General features: G+C 34.9%; 1 protein-coding gene across 5 annotated transcripts in view; it reads left to right on the top strand.

The window, feature by feature from the left end:
- The window catches only part of LOC110453790 (protocadherin-15-like), a 103,825-nt gene extending 86,594 nt beyond the window's left edge, over positions 1-17,231 (top strand). For all 5 annotated transcript variants that reach the window (XM_021502945.1, XM_021502946.1, XM_021502949.1 and 2 more), the window contains 13 exons: positions 471-560; positions 1,378-1,590; positions 4,571-4,702; positions 4,915-4,996; positions 5,346-5,437; positions 6,015-6,197; positions 6,620-6,678; positions 7,580-7,667; positions 7,973-8,095; positions 8,890-8,945; positions 10,864-11,139; positions 11,806-12,301; positions 12,593-17,231. In XM_021502945.1, the coding sequence (XP_021358620.1) occupies positions 471-560; positions 1,378-1,590; positions 4,571-4,702; positions 4,915-4,996; positions 5,346-5,437; positions 6,015-6,197; positions 6,620-6,678; positions 7,580-7,667; positions 7,973-8,095; positions 8,890-8,945; positions 10,864-11,139; positions 11,806-12,301; positions 12,593-12,655 (1,953 nt within the window). In that variant the 3' untranslated portion in view covers positions 12,656-17,231. The remainder of the gene's footprint in view (positions 1-470; positions 561-1,377; positions 1,591-4,570; positions 4,703-4,914; positions 4,997-5,345; positions 5,438-6,014; positions 6,198-6,619; positions 6,679-7,579; positions 7,668-7,972; positions 8,096-8,889; positions 8,946-10,863; positions 11,140-11,805; positions 12,302-12,592) is intronic.
- The last annotated feature ends 1,723 nt before the right edge of the window (positions 17,232-18,954 follow it).

Genomic DNA, 18,954 nt, shown 5'->3' on the forward strand with positions numbered 1-18,954 from the left:
GTCCAGGAGGTAATACAAATGTAACACCATTAACATAAAGCTGTTATCCGTATGAGTGGGTACTCGTGGCCTACGAAATCACTTACCCACGAAATGATGATTTTATTTGGTACACCAGGGAATTTAGGCCCCACAAAAATATGATTTCACAGTATTGGTACAAATGAAGATTACTTCAGAACTGGAAATTCTCACATGCGTTAATCTTTGCAACGTGATTCTTTAAAATGATAACTGAGTCGTAATTTCTGCATTACCAATGGTTCTTAGATATATATAGTATTCTATATACATCAATAGTTTATTTAATGTAGATATTATATTTGTGTGTGCTTTTTTTCTCGATTAATAACGAAACTCGGAAAAATACTCGAACATTTCCACACCGCGATAATTCCCATTTTACAGTAACTTATTTTCATGAAAAGGCATATGCATTTATACCATTGACCTTTCTACTGTTTTTGCAGATACCGCTAACTGTGAGGGTTATACTGGAGGACGTAAATGACAACTCGCCAATATTTTCTAGCTCCAACTACGTCTTCAATGTCACAGAGGTAAGATGAGGACATGTTTTATAGAAGTATGACTGCAATGTTAATATGTTGTAAACTTAAGATTTGTCTGGATAACGTGACTCCAACGATCAAATAGTATTAGGACAAAATAAGGGAAATAAACCATGGCCTGTATTCATGAAGCCGTTCTCATGCTGAAAGCATGGATTCTGTGCTCAAACCAACTTTCTTATGACTCACTTAAATCATATCAAACGATCAAAAAGTCAGTTGTAAAATGTTAAACAGTTTGTGGCTTAACTCTCTTCAAATGTTTTCCAAAACAATATGTTTTTCGTTTTTGACAAAATAAGATTGAATTTTTAGTTTATGACCTGAACAGGAAATTAGGCATGGGCACAAAATCCATGATTGAGGATGAGAACGGTTCCATGAATACGGGTCCTGGTCAGACCCCTACGCTACAGTTCAAAACCCTTTGACTCTGTCTTAGGCTGCGTTGACCTTAACAATACACTATGTAGCTCAAACTCAGATTAGGACAGACCCTAAGGCTTTAGATAATGGGGCCTAGTAATGTATACAGTTTCAAGAAATATTATAGGTATTATACAGTAAATCAAATGGATATTTAAAATGTGGAAGTGGTTGTAACAAAACCAATTTAGTAGATTTCATGTACGTGGAAAAAACATTTTAATACTATGACTAATATATTATAAACTATATATAGATACCATTTTATTTATAGAATATAGTTTAAATATGTTGTGTGCTTGGATGATTGAAATTTCGCATTTACACTTTACATGAAAACATGCATCTTAGTGGTTGCTGACGTTTTTGCTTCTTGCAGGACACGGCTGTTGGGACGACGATATTCAATGGCGCTATAGCAACGGACGCTGACCAGAGGGGAGGGGGTAATGATCAGATATCGTACCGGATCCTCCCCGGAACATACTCGGACTATTTTGATATCGAGTACCCCCTATACCCCGATATCAAGCTCAAAAAACCTTTCGACTTCGAGACACTGAATACTGTTACAGTGGAGATAGAAGCGAAGGTGAGTAAAAATCACATCCGGAATTAATATATTGTGAAGATTGCTCTGATTGTGAAAATATCATTTCATGGTTTATGGAATCCTGAGCATGGATTTTGTGTTCAAACCAACCCTTCTTGTAACTCACTCAAATCATTTCAAACGATCAAAAAATCAAATGTAAACACTAGAATATGGCTTGAAGCCTCTTAATTTTTTTTTCCAAATCATTGACAAAATAAAATTTGACTATTAATTTATAAACGGAGCAAACATTTTTGCCTGAGCACAAAATCCATGCTTGAGCATGAGAACGGTTTCATGAATACGGGCTCGGGTGTTTCAGATGGGTAAGAGGTTTGTGCTTCATCTGCGACATCCTTCATTTAGGCAAATCTATGTCAACCCCAAGTAATGTCACGTCCTCTTAGCGAGAACCGGGATAGTGACAACAACACAACAAGGCATACTTAATGAGGGTAATAGAAAGCATTGATGTTCATATCACACAAAGGCATATCACATTCCCAGTGAACACATTGGTGTGGATGAAACTTGTCCATAACCATAGCTATCGACATCGTCAACATAAAATCTTGGGAAAACCTTTGTTGTAAGTTCGCCAGCTATCGACATCGTCAACATAACATCTTGGGAAAACCTTTGTTGTAAGTTCGCCAGCTATCGACATCAATCACGGAAATAGTGATATAAGGAGCGAGCCTTTAAAAACAGAATAAACATGTGAATTATTAACCCCGTATGGAAGGGAAGCAGGGATCTTACTATCACAAAAGGGAAGGTTTTCGAAAGAGAAAAAAAATCGAAATCGTTCCGAATATCGCAAAGTTTAGTAGGAAGTCGTCCCAGGAAGTTTAATGGAAACATTTTTGTCTCAAAACATATTTCTATTTTGAACAAGGGCTGCAATCACTACAAACATGTAATTAACTCTTAAAGGTTTACGACTTCTACCCAAATGACGTAATTTCACTGTTCGGTAAATGTACCTTTGACTTTTTAAGAAATAAACATAATAAGATTTCTTTCCGATTCATTTGTAATTTTTTTTCAACATTATCCGATAAAAAAAAAACTGTTCATGTTACCATTGTTCAGTTGGAATCGTATTTATAATGGTCATATTTCAGAAAGTTACAAAAGGGGTTGGTTTCGCCACCTCTAGATCAGCCACATTGATACCTTGTACGTTTTGATGGGGTTTTGTCTACAATAGTCTAGACATTGCCCCATCGCCGACATGAGTCTCAGATGTGTTTTTACAAGCCATCAAGCTACATGTACTCTGCTTTAATGTGGTGTTACCTTTCCTTGGTCTGTTGCCAAACTACTCTCTAGGTGGCGCTTTCGCGTAACATCACGAGCGACACCTAACATACGTGTACTTATTTGTAAAGGTTATACAGTCACGTGATACTTATGACTCGTGCTTTTTAATACTGACGCTTACGTAACAGTAATAACACACATGAACGACGTCATACCAGAAACAAAAACTGATAATTTCATCAAAGGTCGACATTTAAAAGAGAATAGTGTCTGCGCATTTCTTACATGTATAATGTATCTACGGAGTATAATATTTATTTCAGTTTGTGTGGAAAGTCGAACTTTAAATTTAAGAGCTTCCAATTAGGGTTTGAGTTTGTCTTTGCGTTTAAGGAGAGGTGTATTTCCTATTGCTCAAACTGATATGTTTATGGTGACAAAGATAAAAAAAAAAAAACACGTGTTTTACAGAGTAAGCGTTGTCATGGTATCTCTGTCAGGGAAAAGGTTCAAAAGACCATTGTGAACTATACGTACTGGCTAGACTAGTATTGATGTTCATACGATCACTTAAACGAGACTTATTATGGTTTGTGTTGTCCGTCCGAATAAATTTGACTTTAGTTTGCATCCTATTAACATTTTGATACCAGGGCCAAGTTGTTTAAAGAGCAATTAGCTTAATCAGTGATTAGCTCAATTTATGTGTATCTTTGAAACACAACTATTGACTGAGTCAAAACTTTCAAGACATGAAGTATTTAGTAGAGTTAATGAACGTGTAAAATTACAAGTTTTTACCTTGTATATTGACGAAATTATTAAAGATTGAAAAGTGTCGTTAATAAGTGATTAAGCTAATCATCTTTAGAACAACTGGGCCCAGATATAGTTTACCTCCATTAGAATTTGATGAGATAGGTGTGTATGTGTATCACAAACTTTGATCCAATAATAATTAACAGACTAATTGCCCCTTGTTATGTTAAAGTCCGGAAAACTGTTTAATAAATTGTATGTTTCCATCTGTTCCTCTCAAAACTTGTGAGGATGTGTAACCATTATTGTCAGTAATGCCTGTCTATTAAAGTATATTTATCCCAGTATCAGTAATATAATAATAACTCTTGTCACCGTTTGTCTTAACACATTTATATTTATGTATCAGACAAATTAATAAAATATTATTCACAGAGTACCGGTAATTGTCCTAAGAACTAAATAGGGATTCTAGACGAAAAGAAGAATTCGCATTTATTTCTTCCGAGCGATATTCCGTTCAGTTGTAATCCCAAAAGCAGTCTTTTCAATTGTTCCTATACTAAAGTTAACATTTGAACATATTTAAAATTCAGGACAGATATTACAAGCTGTATTTTGTTTAGTTGCACGTGAATTCGAGCCATCTGGTTATGTCAAATTGTCTAATCAATACAAGATCTAAATCATACATATAGAACAGCATTGTTGTAGCCTTAAATAGCGTAAGGTATATATTTACTTGATCAGGGCTGAAAGGGCATATCATCGATTTGGGAATTAAATATATCGCGTAAATGCTTTCTTTAGACATTTTGATATTCTAAGAAATATATCTTTCCTAAATGCTTTTCTGAAACATTTAAAACCTCACTATAATAATGAAAACAGAACCATGAAAACATGCAATATACTATTGATTGCTTTTATGTGATATATACATCGCTTACAGGACAACCCTGAGCGTGGAGTGAGTATGAGCAGCAGCGCCACCTTGACCATAAACGTCGTTGACGTGGACGACCTCAGCCCTACTTTCACTTTTGATTTCTACACCGGAAATGTACATGTAAACGCAACCAGGGTAAGCTGAAAAAGACTTCCTGTCCTTTTTCGATTATCAAATATGTAATATAGATAAAGCTTTTAATCTTGTCATTAATTTGTTTGTTACAAATTATATCTTTGCTTAAGTTTTGATGAAACGATGACATAATTTTGCATTCGAATATAATACAATGTGCTTAATGAATAGGATTTTGGCATTAATGCTGTATTAATTGTTCCTTTACCCAGGGTACTGTTGTGAAGATTTACCCTCCAATCAAAGCTCAGGATCAGGACCAGCTCAACACTCCAGTTATTTATTATATGCTTGGTAGGTAGTGTCATACATCAAACGTTGTAGTAGGAAAGGGAGATAATCTAATAACTGAATTAAATGTTTTTCATAATAGATTTACATAAAAAAAATATTTTTTTAAATTCTTTTCGCGAATTTTGTAAAATTCTTTGGTATTTTTAAAGATATAACGAATACGGTATAAATTTAACTTTTTTTGTAGACAGCAGATTTCCGCTCGCTTTTGATAATTCGATAGATCGATATCATGATAAACATAATTATCTAGAACAACAAAAGAAAATATTAAGGTTAGCAAGGAGACCTTTCCTGACAAACTATTTGTTATTTCCTGTCTAACCAGTGTGTATGTTCCTCTTTACAGATCCGAAAAATCGCTTCATTATAAATGAAATAACAGGGGAGATAACTGTGGAATCCCAACTGTCAGAGACAACATACGCAGCTATACTCGAGGTATTGTTGTTTATATCGATTCCCAATTGATAGAGAGGACAGACATAAATGGGAATCATAATTTGTTTAATTTATTTATCTATTTCTTATTTTAGTTATTTATTGCTGACGTAGTCGATATCTGTATCTTTTTTCCCCAATAGCTACGCACGGTTATAGCTAGCAAGACATAAATCAGTAGGCAATGGATCTAACCATATTCTTGTAACAGGCCCTTAAGGTCTCTACTGTTAGAATGACATCCAGACCTTGCAGGGAATAAACAACATATTTTTCGTCAGTGGCTTAATCCGCCTATCAAGTATGTTTTCATCAAAAACCAAATTAATTAATTTTCAAAGAGTAAGAATGAAAGACTACAAATCGATTGCTTAGCTGATCCTGTTTAATTTAAACTGATTAGTGTGTTTCTTAAGGGCTTTATGCAAGTCAGAGTCATTGGAATAGAATTACAACCACATACTCAAATATACATAGATACACTCAATAACTATCTTAATACTATACGAGGATCAGAACAGACCCCTAAATGTATTATTTACTGAAAAGGGAAGTAACTCTAACGTCCCTTCCCCAGGCGGTCCAACGTGACAACCCGTTGCGGTACGGTACTGCTTTGGTTACCATCGCTGTGTCAGGCTACAACGCAAGTGGACCGGACGGACCATCGTTTCAACAGAATTTGTACGAAACTACCATCTCTGAGAGCCAGCCTTCCGGAACAACCGTCATGACAGTTCCGGTGACTGTTACCAATCCGGTAAGGAAGTGTGAAGTATTGTATTTTACATTTATTATGCAAGGCATTTCGAAATTAATTGAGGATCCAATGCATTTATTTGAACTCCTCTCTAAGATTGTGTAAAGTTGAACGTTATTTAATCCCACTATCTGTGTAGGCATTAATGAAAAACGAAACATATTTTTTCTCTATATATATTTCAATTTACCATAATCCACTCTCTTTGAAAAATAATCTTGAAATTATCTTATACCCTCTGCTTAAAGATTTTTTTTTTCTCTCAAACAAATGGGTTTTCTCCGGATACTTTGATGTCCTCTCTGCGCGCTAGCATTCGGGCCAACAATATTGATTATTATAATTTGAAATAATGCGTTTCGTAATTGTTGTAAAATAAAGTTGTTGTTTTATCACATGGTGTGAATTTACTTATATTTCAGCTCACAACTCTGAGTTACACCATACTGGAAAGTATACAAGAATTTGCTGTAGACCAGAGGTAGGTGTTTGGGAGTGTGGGGTTTAATGTTCATTTATGTGATATAGTGATCGTTGATCACCCAATAAGTCTTGGTGAAGTGATAGATTAGATAATTTACAGTTTATTGATATTTCTTTGACCGATTCTCATAAAAAGAGACGCGTGGTCAACTATCATTACAAAAAACAAACAAGATACATTTCTGATAAGGATTCGATCGTTAATAACGAAACAATATTGTATTTATTTAAAGTAGGAAGATAGGTGTACACAGCCTTTCAACGCACTGAAAGGTTATTCCGTCTTTGCGTATTGCAGAGGTATCTTCTCTTGGGAGTAGGTATTGATTGTTACGTCATTGGTTTGTGTGAGAAAATTTCGTCGTTTTCTCAAAAAATGATGACGTTACTCTCACAAACCAATGACGTAACAATCAATACCTGCTCACAAGAGAAGATAACTCTGCAATACGCAAAGACTGAATGAATAAGATATGATACACTATAGGCATCCACAATGTATCAGGAGAGATACGGAAAAATGTAGATATTTGTAAGAAAAAGAAAAAAAAAAATCGTCACAAAGGTGTTGCAATTTGTACATTGAATCAGAATTAATTTTTTCAATGAACATTAAGCATAGGACATGGAAACAATATAAAACGATTCAACAGGCCGAGATGAATTTCCTTACACTATGGTGTGGCAGGATGCAGCATTTCTGCTACTTTTCCAATAACCTGTAAAAATGCTAATTAACTAAGATGCCTTGATTACAAAATTGTCACAAAGGTATATACTAAAAGTTAGCTTTCTTATTAAATCCTTTTTGTTTAAAATCATGAAACAACTAAAATGTAACATAGGTTTTGAAGATTCAAGTTTATATTACTAATTGTAATTGACATTTCGTGTTACAGAGGGAATATATTTCTGGTCACGCCCCTAGATTATGACGGCCCCGACAAGGAATATCGATTTACTCTTCAGGTGTCTGATGGTATAAATGTAAGTAATACAGGTTTATGTACCAGAAATATTTACAAGTCCGTAGGTCAAACTCATATCCATTTTCAAAAAGATGAGAACAAAATCGAGTGGTGCCCGTGCATTAACAAATCTAACGCTTCATGATAAACCATAGCTACCATATGCATCGATCGTTCTTTCTTTCTTTTCTCTCTTTCTTTCTATATTTCTGTTTTACATTCATAAGTTGCAACACGTGCTAGAAATGATAACATTCTTTGCAAATTAATATAAAGGTATACAATGTACGACTCGTATTGATATATTTTTGATTCTGTCACCAGGTGGCGTCCACGTCTATCCATATCAGGGTAGCGGATGTAAATGACAACACACCAGAACTAAGAAATGACGACTACGTAGTGGAAACGGAAAGAGTGCAGGGCGCAATAATAACTGTCATAGAGGTACGACACGGATCAACTTTCTGGCAGTAGAAAAACGTCCTTTTATCACACTTAATATCCCATTCTTTACACAAAAATGTACCTAACTAAAGGGTGACATTGCCCAACAGAAATGCAAATGTAGTATATAAAGGGTGTAAGAAAATATTAAGATAATACCTACTGGTGTAAACTAAGAGTGTAATAAACAAAAATCCTTTAATCGCACCGTACAATCATGAGGTGGTATCCTGCATGGGATAAAACATCCGTAGAACATAGCTTGTTATATGCTTAAAGCTCTTTTCTAAACTACTAATTCAAGTAGTAATGGGTTTTAGTATTGTAAGTTAGTCACGTCCCTAACTAATGTTGTGTATTATGCCATCAGCAAATATATTTCTGAAGAAATATCCGATAGTGATTCCCTATTTATATTAAGGAAATTAATTTGTTCACTTATGACCAATACAATCCATTAGTATACTAGTTTCCATGAAAAAGACTTTTTCCGTTCAAAAAACAGACACATAATACTCGTTTTGGTTTTTATTTTAGTCTACCTGTATGCATAGCATAGAATGGTATCTAATTGGATTATGGATTACAAATAAAATTTGATAGTTGTTTTAAGGTTTATTCTAACAGAACAGTATACTTACATGAATATCATTACCATATGTAAACCAACCATGATGTTTGAATAAAGTATCGGTATCTTGAATCGCGCTTAAAGTCATGCATGTCAAATTAGGCCGCTAAATATGTTGGCTATGAAACGTTCACCTTGTCATTGTAACGTTCTCTCTCTCTAGGGTTCCGACAGGGATATCAACACCCAACTACAGTACCAGCTAAAGACCTTCACTTCGTAAGTATTCTAGTATAGTTAATAGTTGTAGCACACTAATACATAACGGACAGACCAGTGTAGGCTACCGGTCACAACTACAGTACCAGCTAAATATAAAGACCTTCAATTCGTAAGTATACTAGTATCGTTAATAGTTGTAGCACACCAAAACATAACGGACAGATCAGTGTAGGCTACCGGTCACAACTACAGTACCAGCTAAATATAAAGACCTTCAATTCGTAAGTATACTAGTATCGTTAATAGTTGTAGCACACTGAAACATAACGGACAGACCAGTGAAGGCTACCGGTCACAATTACAGTACCAGCTAAAGACCTTCACTTCGTAAGTATACTAGTATAGTTAATAGTTGTAGCACACTAAAACATAACGGACAGACCAGTGTAGGCTACCGGTCACAGCTACAGTACCAGCTAAATATAAAGACCTTCACTTCGTAAGTATGCGAGTATCGTTAATAGTTGTAGCACACTAAAACATAACGGACAGACCAGTGTAGGCTACCGGTCACAACTACAGTACCAGCTAAATATAAAGACCTTCACTTCGAAAGTATGCGAGTATCGTTAATAGTTGTAGCACACTAAAACATAATGGACAGACCAGTGAAAGCTACCGGTCACAACTACAGTAACTCCTCAATATAAAGACCTTCACTTCGTAAGTATACTAGTATCGTTAACAGTTGAAGTACACTAAAACATTGTGGGCTACCGGTCACAACTCCAGGATTTTGTTAAGAGTATTGGTTTGCGTCCTTTGTTTTTACTGTCTCCATGGGTCTATTTATTATTGTCGTGTAAACTTTGTTTTCCTTATTTAACCATGCGCGTTAATATAAGGGTACTGTGAAATCATTAATTTCGTTGATTTCGTGGGTAATCTTCATCCACAAAATCATAGGTCCACGAAGTAATTACAGGTTTGATATAAAGTAATCCTCTTTTTGAGTGAATCATTGTGATCCGAAATTCATATACCCATGATTTGGACCCCTCGAAATATCTTATTTTATTTTTATTTTCACTTGCAGTAACTCTTAAACGACTATTTGTATGTTTTTGTAAGCAACGATTACGACTATATAAAAGACTACACTAGTTTGGAAGATTTTGTGTCGAAGAATTATATAATTATGCGTAGTAATTCAGGTTCATGGTGTCCGCCATTAAAAATATTCCTTATACATAATTATCAATGAATAACATTTTGTGTTGATACACACAGCGACATCCGTGTTATCACACGGATATTATATCATTAATTTAAGGTGTTGGCGGAAAGTAACAATCCAATTAAACGATTGTTTAAATCTTCAAATAGCTGGAAGTAGATCTTTTTCTGATAATGCCAGATAAGGGATGTCTATGTCTGTCAACAGTGAATTTTGCTATGCACTCACTTTTATAATGCATGTATTATATTATATACCTGAAAAGAAAAACAAGCAGCTATTAATTAAATATTTGACAAGGCTAGCCTAGAATTGAGATAAGCGTGTTTACAGGTTAAACGACACAAAGGTCGACTTTCCTTGCCTTAATCTATTCTCGGCGTTACTCACCGCCTGTATTTAATCAGTGGAGGTAGATGACCGTGTCGTTGAATAGTGTTTACATCCAAATAAAGTATCACGGACACGGTCGCACATTGTTGGTCAGTATATAAAGATTATAAATATAAATAAAAGAAACACGTCATTGGAAACTCCAGAATACTTTTTTTTCCATAATTAATTATGTTTTTTTTTACTGATAACGTGATTGTAATGTGTGGGCTCTTGAAATGAATATTGATAATGAAATACTCATCTGTGTACCAATTATCAAAATGATAACTACGTCATTGCAATGTGCGTACTCTTCATCTGTATTAATGACGTTATACTAATGAATTTATTATATATTTCCAGGTTTTTCGCCATCAATTCCCAAGGAGACATCAGCATCACAGCTTCCCCGGAAGAGCTATTGGAAAATAGTTATCGTTTAGTGGTTAGTGTTTCTGACGATGGCATCCCTCCAAGGTCAACAGTTGCCTTGGTAACAGTGAAATTCCCGCCACTAGGTGTTGGCGTTACTCAGCCTCAGGGCGAAATGGCAGATGACTTGCTGGCCATCATCATGGGCGCCGTGGCGGCAGTCCTCTTCGTTATCATCGTCATTCTCATTGTGTACATTATACGAAGGTGGGTCTAGTTTCAGATACTTAAAGCTTACCTATCAGTTTGATTTTGTTGTCGATTCGGAAAGTAGGGGGGGGGGGGAGTATAAATTGAATTTTTAACACAGCTAACTGAGGCTTTTCATCAAGCTTACGTTTTATTAACTGTAATTTCATAAGGGATACTTGTATTGCTATTTATGCTGACTTAAAAACTCTTAAATTTACATTTGATATACACTTGATATATTATTGCATTCAAATAAGGTTTATGTATGTCTGTGTACAGATCATTTATGTTAACCCCGATGTGTCGACAAGTAGTATATAGATATAAGCTGGCCAATCACAACACAAAAATGCCAAGATTTAAGAAAAAAATACCAAGAATTCAGATATTGTTGTTTAATTTTATTTTGCTTACGCATAGTAAATTATTTCAGTGACCGAAAGTATAGGCTTTTAATACCATTTAGCTTTATGTCGCTACACGCTACAAAGGAAGACAAGTGTTGCCTGGTTTCCATTCATATGTATGATACACCTTTATAAAACAATTACATTAAGTTTTATATTTCATAGAAATATTGATTGAATGATGTTGGAGGGTCAACATTTTTTACAGTATTTGGAGACGATGGTTTGAAGCAAAACTTCGTTAACCATTTTTTGTTTGTTTTTCCCATCGTAGGAGAGTTTCATTTACAGACGAACAGTTAACGAAAGCGAGGCTACATGACGGCCTCGATCCAAAAGGCCTGACCTATAAACCCGGCGACCCTTCCCCTGACCCCGTTGAAATAGATATGAAATTCGACGGTGATCTTGAGGAAACGTCAGACATTGATGGCGCTACAACCATACAGGACAATCCTTTATCAGACGATAGGATGAATTATGGATTTTCAAATCATTCAAATGACGGAAGCGGTGAAATTCAACTGGACACTGCTGTGATTCCTTATGGGAACTCATTTCATAATTATGAGGATCGACATACATTCCAAAATGGCATGCTCAAAACATTCCACGTCCCCGAGGGCAGCAGTAGTGGGGAAAGTAGCAACAGTGATAGCACAGGTGATAGTAACCGGGGTCTGATGAAGATTCGGCCCCACAAATCATCATCGTTATCAAAGGGCAAGACACTTTCGTGGGGTGACAGCAACGATCGGGGAAGCTCGGAGGTACGTCTAGTAGTTCAGAGTCAAACCACATAATATTTCAGAATCTACAATATAACTGATGAATTATCCTCTAATTGATATTTCAAGTCTTACATCGTAGCAGGATACGTCATTTTAAATTCTGCATAAAAAAGATAGACACCTCGAATGTTATGTCATAGCACGATCCTGGCTTCTGTAGTTAACCTTTTCCTAGACATAAACAGGTTTTATCGTCAAAATGAAAGTACATGCTATCTTCAGGACAATCAGCGTGAAACTTACAATGTTTTCTTGTATTTGTATTTTCAGGAAACCCTTCCAAAGGAATTAAGAAAGTCAAAAGATAAACCAGAGATAACAGTTTACTTCTAATGTAACTGCATAAAGACTCGTCGGTGCTGTTTATTGTGCAATAAAGAAACTGTCCAATGTTTACTGCGCATGCGCATTTTATGATGTTGAGGATGAATTCTGAAGAAACATCCGCCCAGTAGATGATGTGTTCCACCAGGACTTCGGTTGACCTTGTGATATGGTACATACAATGTTAAGATGTTGTGGGTACAGTGTAACCTCATTACCCCAGCAAAATCATTGTAATGAATGAACAAAAGTCCGGAATAACGTATAGTTCGTGACGTGATGAACCAAATTTTATCACTATTAAGTAATATAGGTTGTGTTCAAAAGTTTAATTTCATGGATGATTCATATCGGGATTTCCCTGATTAACTATTTTACTATACACTGCTGTGTTGGATTTTCAGTCAGTGTGATAGTTATAGCAACACGTTGGATTCACTGCTGATCCCGTAGAGTATTTTCGTACAACATTAGTTTTATACAGAGCAAATGACATCATCATAAGCATCAGGTAATTGAATGTGTTCTATGTTACTGCACATACTGCACATTTGTGATTGACATTTAAGGAATCCAAAGTTAAATTTCGTGACGACATTTTTTCTGATGTTAAGTTTGCTGCCAAACTTATAATAAGTCCCGCGCTGTTTACTTTTGAAAATGGGTTTCATCTCTTTTTACTGCACCAAAAATGCAAAGGTTTTTGTCGCTTTTTGATACGGTCCTTGTGGACGGTCTCTAGCATTGTGATCACAGATACATCGAACCATGTCTGTGAAAGCTATCTCGGATTAAATACCATTGCGTTGCATGATTGCCATATCAGTATAGTTGTCTTTGGCATTAACATTTCAGGGAGTAACGCTTATAGTTTTTGTTGCCATAGAAGTTTTCACTAACTGTCGGCACATTTGATCAAAACAACAATCCCAAAGTCAATGTGACTGCTTTTGTTGACGAAATACGTTACATTGAGCGTTGCAGTTACCAATGATGTATTACCGGAAGTGACGTTTTCTGTTTATACCGACGCTGTATATGTCGTAGTCTAACCGTTACCAAGGATCAGCAGCCGGATGATACATAAAACAGTTTTGGCAATGTTGTGATATCAAATGTTCAAGGTGTGTTCAAAGCGACACTACCGGAAGTGACGCGTAAAACATCCAACGACATGTTACATGTTCCATGATATCGGATGTAACGTCCAATATGAAAATAAATGTGTATGTTAGACAAGAAGTTCATAGGATCTATTTATATGGTCTAATACATGACTGCCAAACTTATGAGAAAAATTTCCGTGCTGGGTGTTTGGTATGTAGACTTGAGTCATATTTACAAGTCGAAGATTGATATAGCTGCCATATAGACATTTTGTACCGCTGATTGTGTATATGTGGTATACGATAGAGCTTACTATGCAAACATATAAATAATGATTTACCTTATGATCGTCATGTTTGGTTTGGGTAGTACCGTAAAACTCATTACAGGAACACTGCTGGTAAAGTCATCCATCACGTTACATTGTATTTTATAAAATCATGTTTTCATACACCATCAGTAAGTATCATATATACTCTGAAGTCACATATACCATATCCACTATGAATTGATTGAAATCCTAATATTAGAAATGCTCATTTTAGTGAAGTTTCTTTGTAAGTATAATGGTCTCGCCTTCCTTCTGACTCTAAGGAATCGCTTTATATAACGACACGCGTATGCGTGCAATGGATAACAGAAGTCATGCATGCGTGGCAGAGTTTGGATCTGTTTTAAATACCATACATACATGTGATATTACAATTCGAGTATTTCTTTTATAGTAGTTATGAGCAGTTCGTGATAGACAGGAACGTTATTTTACGGTTTTACGGTATCATAGCAACATTTAAGCTGGTAGATAAGTTAAAGACAAATAAAGGAAATATCTGTGCAGTGTACTCCCTCTTTTTTATTCGAGTAAATAGCAATGCAACAATGAGACATTTGTCCCTCAAAAAATGTCTGCATTCGAGTTCGGACGGTCGTTAGCGAAAACATGGTGGCATTTCAGTTCGGATTAAAGGGGACTTCCGATAGTCTGGACTGCTGTCCGTGTAATACAGTTCAGCAGCATGTTTGACCACTGTTCACCGTCTATAACTGTTGATGACTCGACTCAACTACAGTGGTGAAGATATTTGGTAACTTGTTGCAGAAAGATTCATAATTGCGGAATCAATTTTCTTGCAAAAAGGACATTGTAACAACCGAAATATAACTGTGTCCTTTTAATTTTGCGGAACAAATCACGAATAAGTTGTTGATGCCGTCGTGAAAAAAGACGTCAGAAATTTCATTTAGCAGATTTTCAGTACATAACAGTTTCAAATGTTGCTTAACGGTTTTGTGAGGACATCACAAATCGTTGTTTTAACATTGTTTCCATACAATAATGAAATCCTATGATATCTATCTTCATTTTTGAATTGTAACCTGTCACACATTTGAACTGATGAAACAATGAGCTCTTTCAAACTGACTCATATTAACATCATGTGGTTGTGATCCTACTAAAATTCAATTGTGTATGTACATATAAAACGTTACAAATAACAACGAAAACTTAATGATCCCTGTCCCACTGCATGCAAAACACTAGATAATTCGTCTGTTATTTGTTTGATTACGCAGACATCTGTCCTAATATCGTTGTATTTTGAACTGTAGAACGACTAAGCCAGGGTACCGCCTTTGATCATGATCTGATAGTTCACTACGTAACAACGACAATATAAAGAAATAATTCGAATGTTCGTCTTGCCCGTAGCATTTTTTGCACTTAAAACACTGTTGTTGATTTAATGTCTGTTCAATATACCTTTTCATAAAAAGTTCTGCAAGATATGGATTTCTTTCAAAAAATGATTTATCAAAGTAAAAGTCATGTCGTACAAATATTTTTATTTGTTTACGGTTGTTGGCAGGGGAACAGGGATCCCTAATATATAATCATTTTTACGGCATCTTATATTTTGTCGATTTTAATTATTATTTAGTTAATTAGTCATAGCAGTATTCTAATACGGTTAGTGCAATTTACTTCAGTTCACGAAATTTCACATGATTCATAGATGCATTTTAGGTGAAATTGTAAGGGAAATCGATGGCAAAAATGTTATGATCATATAATCATTATATATAATTTTGAAAATGGCTTATTTTTACGTTTGTGTGTCTATTTATTTTATAATATCAGCGTCTCGCATTAAAATATATTTAAGCATGGTTTCGAAAAAAAATATCTTAAAAATAAATAAGTTTTAGAATGAAATCGTTGAATCACATCACAATAAAATAAACAGAAGGAGATACCTTATTTCAAGCCAAATCGAACCGTACTAAAATTGTGTAAGATCAAGCTTTATATGGTAGAAATGTATGCTTGTTAAGAGTGTAAAAATTCTAAATTACACCTGTGTAACTGGTATCAGGTATTATTTAACCGTTGATATCATCACAAAATAATTCATTATCAAATCCAGATATCATTATAGCACAATATATATATGATATTCGCAGTTTTCTTGATCACAGTGTAATTAATGCAATGTTAATTGTACTTGACATTTTGCCAACCACATGCTATTAATTCATATGGTATGAACCAATGTCAGTTGCAACAGGTGTTTGAATGTTGGCAAATAGAATGAACGAAAGAAAAGGAGACAATTGATGTACAGAACCGTGTGATGTATTTAGTTACACAAACCAAAAGAATGTTCATTTAGTATTTTGAAAATTCGAGAGGAAAGTTTATACTGACGAGAAATTAATTGATATAGTTATTGCCAACGAATATCGAAATGTAAAAAAATATCAACTAATTATGTTTTGAAATAGATTGCGTCAATATGTATTTTCAGCTTAATATATATTAAACTGAAAAACAAATTGTTTTTTGAAATGTCACGCAATTGAATTCACTATTTAAATCTTTCTAAACATTTTCTTCAGATTCGGTAAGTATGTAATGGATAAAGGTTTATATACTACAACAGGTGAAGTGTTCAACACTATGATAATTATCATTAGTCAATTCTTCACCGGTTGAGCTATATGGACCTTTATACATTTTACGATTTCAATGCTAATATTTTAATGAAAATTAAGCAATAGTGATTCGTCTGATGGATCTTGACACCTGCACATTTAATTCATTAATATCAATAGTATACGCCGGATTAAACATTGCGTACATTGGTCGTGTTAAGGACACTTTAATATCAAGTAAAGTTTGAATATGTTTACACCTTCACAAAGAGCCTACTTTAGAATGGTCTACCAGTTTTAAAAAATATGATTTTATATTATATGTTTCCAGTGTTTAATCTTATGTAACCCAAAATGCACTCATATTATTATCCTCACCAAATTGTTAACATTATCGTAATCATCAATTGTTAACGTCATCATCATCGTTTTGGGTATTTTCATTTCACGTCATCGAAACATTCCTTATGTGATTCCATAATATGAAGTTGCAGATCAAGTTTAGATTTTATATAAATCTTTCTTTTTTAATAAACAGATTTTAAACAAATATTTAATGGATTTCTGTGTTTTTCTTTTTTTTAAGTATTGTATATTTACATAACCGCTCTGACATTATTACAATATATGATGCAATGTGTTTAAAGTGAGTTATAAAGGTGAATGAAGTATAGTTCTCACAAGAAATCTCCAAAATATGTGCACATCAAAAGGAAGTGGACATGTCTCGAAAGAGCTACTTATAAAAACGTCGATTTTTATAAACCTTTAGTATGTTCTCAAGGTGAGAGTGGATGCCATACCGTGGCGTCTGTCGTCATTTCGTCGATAACTTGTTCAAACGACTTTTTCTTCTGACCTTCTGACAAGAATTTCACGAAATTTGGCTTGGAACATTCTGATATTGTAGGATAAAGAATGGTTTAAATGGAGCGGTTGGCTCCCGAGAAGTGAAGGGATTGGGGACATTTTGTTTTGTTTAGAACAGCTTCTACCATACCACTTTAAGAATAATATCAAACATTACTGATTGAAAACAATTTCATGTGGTTTTGATTCAAAATTGTAAAATTGGATTGGCTGAACCTACCACAGGAATCCGAGGGGTGGGGTTTAAAAGGTAATTTAGCCATATTGCTTTAAACGACTTCTCTGGAACATATGGATGGATATTAACCATTATTTGATTGGAGCTATTCACAGTGGTTGCGATCCAAACTCAGGTCTGAAAGGCTTTGTCAAAAAAGACATTATAAATTGGTAATAGTCTAGATCCCCACCATGTATAAACTGCGGATTATGAAGTGACAAATACATCTATCCTTCCAATATGGCCTCGAGCGCTAGTCCCACTACTTTGTTCCTGGGTCATAATGTTGAAACAGTTACGATCCGCGCAACATAGCCACATCAACACTTGTTGCGTATGAAGCATAGCTACCTGAAATTGCCTCATACTTGATGACGTTGTCTCTAAGTTACATTGAAAACAGTTGAGATCCCCAACTGATCACAGGATGAGAATATCACTTTTCGGTATTGACTAATCATAACGGTATCTTCTATTCGCTGCATTCAAAGGCAACTATATTTTTGTTAATATTCAAATGAAGCGACGGTAGAATAAGTGGTTGTTATGATAAATGTTTGGTGCACACACTTTAGTATTTACATAAATATACAATTAATCACATTTGTATGAGCATTCATACCAGAAAATATCAGAAAACGCCGGAATTGTGTTGAGTATCCCATCAAGATGGCGCACAGCCTTGTTGTCAAGCGTTACGTCATTAGAATATGGCGCTATTTAGTACGCTTCAGATTCCCGCCCTTTTTTAATGTATTACATTTTTCATGTTTTATGCCCAAAATATGAGCCACACTCGTGAAATATATTTAGTATTACTGAAGACATCATTAAATATTCTCTATTTACACATATTGTACATATTGGCCCCTTGGTGAACGTAGGTCGCCAAATACGTGTATGAGTATATCTAACGTGGTTTATTTGCGTATCGAATATGACTTTCAGGCTAATAGAGAATTCTAACGATTTCCCTCTTATTGAACTGCAAACTCATGATGTTATTGCAGAGGTGTGTTTGTTTGAACGAAATACTAAGGTATACATGTAGCAGTTGATTAAGAAGGGACATTATACTTCACAACGGCTTCTTCATTGCGTTGCCATTTACTGAAAATCACTGAAAACTATATTTTAATTTCCAATTAACAATAACAAGAGTGGAAAAATAAGAAAA

This window comes from Mizuhopecten yessoensis, unplaced genomic scaffold (genome assembly GCF_002113885.1).
Source record: "Mizuhopecten yessoensis strain PY_sf001 unplaced genomic scaffold, ASM211388v2 scaffold7507, whole genome shotgun sequence".
Taxonomy (NCBI): domain Eukaryota; kingdom Metazoa; phylum Mollusca; class Bivalvia; order Pectinida; family Pectinidae; genus Mizuhopecten; species Mizuhopecten yessoensis.